This window comes from Leptopilina heterotoma, unplaced genomic scaffold (assembly GCF_015476425.1).
Source record: "Leptopilina heterotoma isolate Lh14 unplaced genomic scaffold, ASM1547642v1 Lhet_384, whole genome shotgun sequence".
In the NCBI taxonomy this organism is placed as follows: domain Eukaryota; kingdom Metazoa; phylum Arthropoda; class Insecta; order Hymenoptera; family Figitidae; genus Leptopilina; species Leptopilina heterotoma.
In genome coordinates, this window is record NW_025111057.1 from 296,517 (window position 1) to 307,688 (window position 11,172).

An 11,172-nucleotide genomic window follows, 5' to 3' on the forward strand; every position below is an offset into this window, starting at 1 on the left:
AGCTTAATAAATTTATTAAATTTTGAATTGACACTAAAAACTGTTTGAATGTTAAAAGCTTTAAGTAATCTTTTGATATTTTCCGATATTGGTCCATAATAAGGAAAAACTATTTTCTTAACTAACGTATTATTATTACTATTGTTGTCATTAATGTTATTTGAAGATTTTCTGTCATTAATTTCAATAATTCTTTTTCTCATATGATTGTTAACAAATTGGTCAGGATAATTATTAAGTTTTAAATCTAATTTAACTAAATTTATGTTTTTATTATGGAATTTTTTATCGGAAAGTATCAAAACAGTATCAACAAGACTTTTAATAATTGCAATTTTTTGTTGTATTGGATGATTTGAGTAATAGTTGTTGATTTAAATAAAAATTTGGTTCATTTTAATAAATACGTTAAATTTGTTTGGTTATTGGAAAGAAATTTTTTAATTGAAGTTGTTTGTTTCATTTAACCAAATTTGTGTTTTGAATAGAGAATATTGTTTAGTTAAATACAATTTTCTGTATCCCTTTGCCGAAAGTACTGTCTTCCCGGTCTGATTTGGTTCCGGGAATAGCGACTTTTGTGGCCGGCTCGACAGACCCAACGAGCGCTCTGATTGGTTACAAGAATTTCAACACACGTACATGTTAGCATAGCAACCACACAGTCACGTTACTTACAGAGCTCACGTTTTGAAAACAACTGACAGTCATCAAAATAATGCATGAAATTTCTTATTTTCTTTTATTATTTTTTAATTATTAAATATATATTTGTAAAAGAAAATTTCTTGTTTACTATTTTTTAAATTTTACTTACAATTATTTTTTACTTATAATTTTTTTTTCATGCCCGCCCCGACCAGCTAAGTCTCGGCTTCGCCTCGACTTTGCAAAAGTCGGGCGGGCAACTTATTGAGCTATTTTATTATTCAAACAATAATTATTTAACGTACTTTCGGCTGGGGATACAGAAAAATTGTATACGACACACGGCCAGAAATTTGGATACCCTAGCGAGCGTGATATATAAAGCCTCGGCCTTATATATCACGCCGGCCAGGAAATCCAACTTTCTGGCCTAGTATCGTAATATACTATTGTTTGACACAACACACAAATTTGTTTGATTCAATCAAATCATTTTATTTGAGTCAAACAAAAATATTTGCTTGTCTCAAAAAGTACATGTGTGAATTTAAAAATGGCGATCTCACTTGTCTACATAGACTTACTATGCATATTAAATTTGTACCAGTGAGAAAAATATCTACAAAAAGGTTTTGTGAAGTTTTCAGTTGGTTGTTTCGAATAAACTTTTTTCTGAGTGCATGTATAAAAATCATATAGGTAATATGTTTAATGTATTAATATTTTAAATGTTTTTTTATAATTAAGTAATTTTGTTTATATGAAGAAATATATAATATTTTACTTAATTGTTATTTATTTTCCTCTAATAATGTTTGAGTTTCCTAATTTAATATTTTCTAGTATACATATTATTGGTTAATTTATGATTTATTATATGTATAATTTTCAAATTTCAATAATTATATAATAAATTATAAATTAACGAATAATATGTACTAGAAAATATTAAATTAGGAAATTCAAATATTATTAGAGGAAAATAAATAACAAAATTAAGTAAACAAAAATATTTATTTAAATGAACCAAATACGTTTACTAAAACTATTTATTTAAATCAAACAAATCTTTTTTCTTAAAATAAACAAATTTTTTAGTTATATTAAATAAAAATTTTTGGTTAAGTGTAATAACCATTTGGTTAATACAAATAAACGTATTAGAAGAAATTATTTGGTTGAATCAAACAAACGTTTGGTTGACTGTATAGCAATGCATTTATTTGGTTGATTCAACCAAAATTTGGTTGTTTCGACCAAATTTTTTTCTGAGTAGTAATGGTATCAATTATATTCTTTTCGATTTTTTGATATTGAAAACATTTTTATACTTACATCATCGTTATAAGATAGTATTTTTTGCAAAATTATGCTAAAATGTGATTAAAGAACATGTAATATTCAAGTATAGAAAGTTTGAAAACAATCCATGAAAAAATAAAAAATTAGGAAATTTTCGATTTTTGAAGTTTTTGAAAAAATTGAATATATTCCGTTTTAATTAATATTTTTTAAATCAGTAAATTTATAAACCTTCCTTGGGTAAATACCTAATAACCTACCGAATTGGACTTAAATCGATTAACGCGTTTTTGTGTGATTGGGGTACAAAGTTTTTGTGACAGACATACATACGGGGCGAAATTTCTGAAGTGGACCACCCCCAAAAAAAAAGTTCTAGGATTGATTTGGTACTTTAGTAATTTGTTCTCCTATATAAGAGTAACAAATTCCTAAAATAAAAAAAATTTTTGAAAAAAAATTGTAAAAAGTAGGGAGGGTAAAAGTTTTTACATTTTCGAGAACATTGACATTTAAAATCCCTATAAGTCGGATAAAACTTTATGGATTTTAATTTAGGAATAACGGATTTTAAAGCATTTTTTGTGTACTTTCTAATGCTTGCAATAAAATTTTCGAAAAAAAAATTGTAACCCCTTTTTTCAAAATTAAATTTTATTTTTGATTTTTGACCGATTTGGGTACAGTGAGTTCTCGCGAGTCGTTCAACTCACGAGTCGTTCAAACTCGCCAGTCGTTCAACAGCTGATCAGTGTCCGATTCACGAGTCGTTCAATTTCTAGCATGCGCGCGCCGGTGCTCAGTGCTGTGTAATTTAAACGGACCAAAGTCATTGAAATTGTGTCTTTCGGGGCGATAAATATGTTTCACACATCCCTGAAATCGCCTTGGAGGCGTGGCTTATGCGTTGAACGACTCGTGAGTTTTATGATCTTGAAAATTTTCGAGAATTGAACGACTCGCGAGAACTCACTGTATTTTTATTTTTTTAAAAAATAATTTCATTTCAAAGCTGAGGTTTTTTCCAATGAGACATGTAATTTTTAGAGTGGGACAGAAAATAGTTTAAGAGAAATGTAATAAAAATGTAGACGTTGCGCACTGTTGGTGCACCCGTCAGAGCTGCGGGTTCTGACTGCACGTAATTCAGTAATAGCTCTCTGCATTCGTCAGGGTTGAGACTGCCATTATACAATAATGCCTGCAATACTGTTACTGAAAAAAATTTAGAATAACCTGTTTTGAAAATTTTACATTAAAATTGATTAAAATCAAAAATTATTATACTGTAACTAGCCAAAAAATACTTTTATTATAGAGGGAATTTTAAAGAATTGTTTTGAATTAAACGTGTAATTTAACATTTACTTTCTTATAGATTTTTTTATAATTTTTACATATACATCTAAAATTGAAATTAATATTTCTTTTACTGTCGAACCTTTACACTCAAAATTTATATTCAATCAAATATGTAAACTTAATAAGTAGAAATTCAGCTTAATATTTTTTTATTCACATAATTATTAATTATTAACTATAATAATCATCTATCTTTCTCTCTACATCTGAAGTTGTAGTTTGTGTATACTTTTGTTTGTCGTTAAGCTTTTATAGATTATGTATATTATAATTATTTTATAATAAATTCAAAATGTTTTTTTAATTACTTAAAAAAAATATTTATTGATTTCATTTATTAATTATTATTTTACTAAGAAAAAATAAATAATTGCAAAATTTTTTCCTTTTTAAAAAACAAATTAAAATTTTGTAATAAAAATTGTAATTAACATATAGAGTTAATACAAATTTTCTTCATTTCTTTTGAATAAAAAAATAAAGTTTTGTTAAAAATTGTTAAAGAAAAATATTTGCATAATTCCTATTCTATAATCATAATTTTTGAAGAAAATTTTCTTATTCTTTTTGGAATAAAGGACTAAAAGCGTATAAAACCTTCAAAATTTTTTTGTACTCATATGAAAATTTTTAGTATGAAATATTACTTAAATTTACTATAAATATTTCTTTATATTTATTTATTTCTATTAGAAATTTATTATTTAATCTTTCCTCGTGACAATTTTATTATTTTTTTTGCTTATTAAACTAATTGTAAGTCCAACTATGCGGAATAATATTCAAGAATATTATTGACAACTTCGAAAATAATTAATTGATTATAAATTTTGAGTGTAAAGGTTTGACAGTAAGAGAAATATTATTTTCAATTTTAGATGTATATGTAAAAGTTATAAAAAAATCTATATGGGTAGAGATAGGAACTTTCTGCTAAAGCATAACAGCAGAATTCTGCTCAAAAATTTTTAAATGTCATAAAACGTCTAAAAACCTTATAAAACATGTTTTTTAATAGAAATTATATGAAATTAAATCAGCAGAAAAAAGCATAATTTTATCATTCAAGCAGCAGAATTTTTATGTGCGAAATATGCCGCTAAATTGATGATTTTCAGCAGATATTGAGCAGAATTTGAAGGTTAAATAGTTATTGAGCTTCTAAACATGACTAGATAAGTTAAAGTATACTTAAACAAGTAATTTAGTTAATAAAAGATCTGTGATTATTTAACAAAAGCTTTAAAACAATTATAAAGTTAAAAAAATAAAGTTTCAAAAAATAAACAAAAAATTTTGGTTTATTTCACGTGAACGGTCTTGTTTTTTGACAGAGTACTTACCTAATGTCAAATAAATCAGTTTAGATAATACAAATTTCTTGATTGATGTTTGTTAAGAATGAGCTAATTTACTTGTATAAATAGATTATTATGCAAACATACCCAAAATAATAGATAAAAATTGATTTTAAAATTTACCTATGAAATTTTTAAAAGTCACTGCATTTTAATTTCCTTTTTTCTAAAAAGTTTATAAATATTAAAAAAATTTATTACTACATAATGTAAAGTACTTTCAATGTACTTTCATATTATGTGCTAACTTTTTAATTTTATAATAAAGTTTAAAGCTTTAAGCTATGTACAGACAGACGTCTGATTTTATTAATAAGGAGATAAAACTCATCGCACAATTTCAATTATCCTTATTAATAAAATCAGACATCTGTCTGTACATAGCTTAAAACTTCAAAATGTTAGCATGATTAGTTATTATGGACATCAGAGATTCCAAAAATATTCGTAAAAAATTTAAGGTATGTATGTACGTTTGTATGTATGTCTGTCACAATAACTTTGTACCCTAATTACACAAAAACGCGTTAATCGATTTAAGTCCAACTCGGTAGGCTATTAGGTATTTATCCAAGGAAGGTTTACAAATATACAGATTTAAAAAATACACAGGACCACAAAATTTTTTTCGGGAAAATATACATTGATAGCACCATGTGTTCTATACGTATTTTGACGTGCTGAATCCAAATCTGGGTCTACTTTTGCCCCAACACGTCACAGTTTCGAGATAAATTAAAATTTCTCCAAAAAATAGATCAAAAATAAAAAAATATATTTTCAAATTTTTATAGGGATACAAGTTTTTCTCATAATTTTCTTCATATTTGTCAGAAATTTCAGGTTTATTTGTAAGAATTAACCCTTCATTGTTCTCTAAATATGTATTTAATGTTACAAATAGTGCAAGTAAATAAATAAAATATATTCAATATATTAATGACTTACTTCACAGGTTTTAAATACTACGAGATCTGATATTACTATCAGTTCTAATTAAAGTTAAACATTTTGTTCATAGATACAAAAATCTCAAGTATATTTAATTACATAGTAACTTTATATAAATGGAAGTAACCATCTACTTAACGATTCTTTCCATTAATTTATTTAGTAATTTCTAGATATTATACACATTTACAGGTGTCAATTCCGACAAACAAACATGAAATTTTCAACAGATGTAAACAAAATTATCAGAAAAATTTGTCTCTTTATAAATGTTCGAAAATAATGGTAAAAATGTCTCTTTTTTGGAGAAATTTTAATTTATCTCGAAACTGTGATGTGTTGGGGCAAAAATAGACCCATATTTGGATTCAGCGCGTCAAAATACGTATAGAACACATGGTGCTATCAATGTATATTTTCCCGAAAAAAATTTTGTGGTCCTGTGATATTAATTAGAATGGGAGATATTCAATTTTTTCAAAAAATTCAAAAAATCGAAAATTTCCAAATTTTACATTTTTAATGGAAAGCTTTTAAACTTTCTATAATTGAATATTAGATGTTATTTCGTCACATTCTAGCATAATTTTGCAAAAAATACTATCTTAGAACGATGATGTAAGTATAAAAATGTTTTCAATATTAAAAAATCAAAAAAATTATAATTGATACCAATTACTATCAAAGCTTAATTCAGTAGTATTTTTGGGGTCTCTGATTAAGATTTTGACGTCAAAATAATGCAATTTAGAATTATTTGTTAATCCAATTAATCCAATATTCTTTAATTGCAAAAACCTCATATGTAAAAGCTATCAAACTAGGATCATTTTAAAGATCAATAAATTTAGAGTCAAATGTGCCAAGATATAACAAATTAAATAATGTGAATATATGAAAATATACCTAGTTCTTTAAATATAGAGATTTTTTTGTGAAAATTGCGACTTTAAAATCTTGAGTTCAAGCGAACGCCAAATGAAGAAAATTCTTTTTGGATTCGACAGTTTTACAATATGAAGTAGAAATACTACTCTTTAATTCTAGACCAAAATTATTTACAAATATTCAGTATTTTCTTTAAATTCTATAAAACTAACTTCTCTTGCTCTAAATTTTTCAATTAACTATACTTTTAGACAAATATAGAACCTCTTGTTTGTTGGAAATTTAAGATATTTGTATAAAATATAATTATCCCTCTTTCTTCTCATAATGTTACAAATTGAAATTTTTACTCTGTCATTATTACTTATTTCATTTGTAGATGACGTTTTGTTTATTCTACAATAACAAAGAGGTACATATTTTTCAAAAGTGTGGTTAATTGATCAAATAAATTAATAGAAACGATGAATTTGCAATTTTTATTCTTTGAAAACTTTAGAGAGTAAAAGAATTTTTCTATAAAATTTAAAGAAAATACTTAATATTTGTGAATGATTTTAGTCTAGAATTAAAAAGTGGAATTTGTACTTCATATTGGAAAATGTCAAATATAGGGAAAAAAATTAGACCCGAATGTATATAATATTTTTCCTTAAAAAGTTCTTGAAGAATATAAGACTAAAATACAAATTTTCTCTACATTTTAACAAATTAGCGAAACTTTTATAAAATTCACAGACAATTTTTAAAACTCCTGTCAATTTCCCGAGTTTTTCTCGGTTTTCCCGAAATTCCCGGACACTAGACAACTTGACTTGGGTCTAGTGTAGCCGTGACTTCAGCATTATTTACGTATATTCACGTTTTTTCAACTGGTTTTTTCTCTCCGTGTATAGAAATCCGAAATCTCGTGAAAATGACCCCGTTGCGTCAGTCATCTTGATTTTCTATCTTTTTCTGGAACATATATTAAAATCAAAAAGAGACACAACTAAAAATGGCTACCGCAACGGGGTCGAACAAGAGGTTCCCTATTCATTAAAATATATAATTTTTTCACAGTACTTCAAATCTGTAGGACCTGCTGGGAACATCAATGGCTGTAATGTCCACAATATTGGTAAATTGGGCGTTGTGGTGATTCTTGAGAAATGAAATTGTTCCTAAAACACCTTCCGGAGCAATTAAAATTTCCAGTTCATCCACGGCTGCTATTTGCACTTTTTGGACGTACTTTGGTAAACAATCAGCAACATATTGACCAAAATCTTTTAATTGTTCAATATCTGTTTCATCTTTCTTTTGTCGAATTGTAGCTAAAAATAAAAAAAGTATTTTGTTTACAGAAAAATCTCAATTTATATGAAATTTATACAGATTATTTGTGAAATAAATGTAAAGTCGATATTAGTTTTTAGAAACTTTCTGTACTACGATAGGTTGTTAGTATGGCTTCGTAACCATTTTTAATTTACTTTACCACCCTCGATCGAAATTTATTTTTTATTTTATTTGGATAAAACTAACAAATTTCATATGTATTCTATAAATTGGAAATCTATAAGATTACAGAGAACATCTATTATTCTAAACCAAAATTCAACAAATTCAAGAGTTTTATTCACACAGAAAAGACTCGTATGTGTAAAAATAGCAAAAAAGATACAGACCTACATATTAAAATAAACACAGTCGATGCTTTCTCCACAAGGAAGTAAATATTTTTGCTGATCGTAGGGTAAAAAGGGTGCAAAATGTGAATGTGATTAATTAATGTACTTACAGTTCCCCCATCCCCTCTTGTTTTACACGTGTTTATAATTTTGCTTCCTCATAAAGGAAGCCTTATAGTGATGTCGATTTCCGAATTTTTTAGAATCAATTATTTTTACAAATTTTCAAGTGTAGTATATATAATTCGTCGAGAGGAACAAATGTCCGGATGTATGTGTGTATGTATGTGTGTGTCTGTGTGTGTGTATGTCACCGATTCTTGTGGACAAATTTTATCTTACACGTCTTGACGGATTTTGATAAAATTTTGCAGGTGTATTACGGTCATGAATACTAAAAATCAGACAGAAGGATTTTCAAAAATATCTAAAAAAAAAAATTTTTTCAACAATTTTTTAATTTTTGAAAAAATTAATTTTTGTATTTTTTAAAATAACTTTTTTCTATATTAAAATTTTCATTAATTCTTGTCAAAATTGCATTCCTGACATAAAAACGAATCGATTCATGTATATAAAGTATATATTTTATCAATATTTATAGAATTAATAAATATTTTAAATTTTCATAAAAAAATTGAAATTTTGTATTTTTTGAAATTTTATCTTAATACTTTAAAATAATTATTCTATAATAAAAAAATTGAATAATTAATTTTTTTTCAGGGTACTTAACCGGTAGAAACTTTCTATTAAAACTATTATGAAAATGACCATAACGTTCACATTTTTTTACCTAGAGAGTTAAAAATTGGCACACGTGTATTTTTACGCGTAGATCACACGAGAAATATAGCTAATGCAATTAAAAATTAATTTTGTTCGATTTTCGTAAAAAAGACATATAGAAAATAAAAATATATATATATATATATATATTATAGGAAAAAAAATTTATGATAAACTCTATAACATTAATTTTTTTTTGATTTATTAAAAAGAAGATTTATTAATTATATTTAATAAACTATTATAATTATTTAACTTTTAAAATTATATATAATAATATATATTGAGGAAGCTTAATGGTCATGAAATGAACAACTTGTTTATATAATTTCGAAACTTAAAGCGTCAACGCAAAAAGTAAAATAATAACAATAAATTGTTCAAACTTAATAAACATCATTTTTAATTAATTAATAATAAAGTTAGAATTAATTAAAAGATAATATTTATAATAAAAAAACTTGACAAAAAGACAAAAGTTTACGCAGAAGACTAACAAATGGAGGAAAAAAGAATGAATGAAAGAATCTCTTGATTATTATAGATAATTCTCAAGTTACCGATATACTAAGATTTTAATTTTTCCAATAAATATAAAACATATTTAAAAAGAAAGCAGGGTAAACACAGTTGTTTTTGAATGTGCAAAACCAAGTGACATTTAGAGGTTATGTTGGTAAATGACCCATTTATTGAGTAAACAAATTATGTTTTGACTTGAACATGAATCAAATTGTAAATGTAAAAGGTGATTGACTTGTGCGTAATATATAAAGGAACATTAGATAAATGTAAACAATGTTATAGACTACTACTATTGTGTACTCAAATGGAGCTGTTTCGGTAATTATAGTTCCTTCACCCTACAAGAAATGGGTAAGGTTGAATAATTGTAAAAGAAACAAATAACTTACGTCTTAATTCTTGAGTTTTTGTTTCATGAGATGAACTTTTCAAGGCAGGAAAAGTAGATACATAACCTGAAAATTAATTCATTAAGTTCTTGAATACTGTTACATAAGAAATTTAAAAAAATAGAATCTAATATTTACGTCTCGCAGACCCACTGACAACTGTTCGCGACGCAGTTAGAAGTGATTTTAAAATACTGAAAGCCATTATTAATTAATCTACTAGAAAAATTCACAGAAAATTGTGAGGAATGAATCCTATCAGACGACTCGACTTCCAGTTCCAGACTAGAGTATAAAGAGTATTTTGGTCAAGCGAAAATACTAAATGAATAGAGAGTCTGTCTGCCTGCAGGTTGCCATGGTAACGAACACAGAAGGTTAAGGCCTAAGCACACTGCACAACTCCAACTTTCACGAACGTGAAGGCCTATCTTCAATAGGATCTGAATAGGAGACGCATGCTAAAAACATCGAATCGGCATTTAGTCGAATGCTTAGGGTGCGATCCCATGAATGCAGAATACGTCGACCGAAAGCAGAAAATCATGAGAGTGAAAAGAACAACAATATCTATCTATCTCTTTCGCACTCATGATTTTCTGTTTTCGGTCGACGTATTCTGCTGTAATGGGATTGCACCCTTAGGCCGCAATCCCATGGCAGCGTTTTGCGTTGCGTTCACTGTAAAAAAATCTGGTGTAAATTTACTATGTCCGACGTTGGAAAGTTTGGTCACTATGTCCGACGTGGTATTTTTACACGCCGACTGTAATCTACATAACCTGCAAATATTTTTTGAAATAATATTTTCAGTCGTAACTTTTTGTATTTATGAAATATAGCCCAAAACTTTTTGTAATATTATTATTTACTTATGAATTAGCATATACTTTCTATAAATGTACATTATATACACTTTTTTAGAGTTATTTATAAAAACTTGAAAATTTTTCGAAAATCTTAAAGGAATAAGAAAATTACATTCGCCATGTAATTGTACAGATCGTGCGACGTAATATTACGTCAAAGTGTAGAAATACACGCAATGTAAAAATACCACGTCGGACATAGTGATCAAATTTTCCTACGTCGGACGTAGTAAATTTACACAAAACTATTAAATTACATAGTCGTATAATGTAAAATTATTAAAAATAGTAAAACTACTTTTGGAACGAAATAAATTTACTACGTACAACCTATAATTTTGATGTGTGAAATTACAAGTTTTGTGTTATTTTACACCAGATTTTTTTACAGTGTTGTAATGAGAGAGAATGCAGCAAA

The 11,172-nt window shown here is 26.5% G+C and overlaps 1 protein-coding gene across 1 annotated transcript in view; it reads right to left on the minus strand.

Moving 5' to 3' along the window:
* The window catches only part of LOC122505984 (NADH dehydrogenase [ubiquinone] iron-sulfur protein 3, mitochondrial), an 80,881-nt gene extending 70,632 nt beyond the window's left edge, over positions 1–10,249 (minus strand). The window contains exons 1-3 of the mRNA XM_043617914.1: positions 10,024–10,249; positions 9,886–9,951; positions 7,575–7,825 (exon numbers count right to left, since the gene is read on the minus strand). Coding sequence (XP_043473849.1) covers positions 7,575–7,825; positions 9,886–9,951; positions 10,024–10,090 — 384 coding nt within the window. The 5' untranslated portion in view covers positions 10,091–10,249. The remainder of the gene's footprint in view (positions 1–7,574; positions 7,826–9,885; positions 9,952–10,023) is intronic.
* Positions 10,250–11,172: the final 923 nt, after the last annotated feature.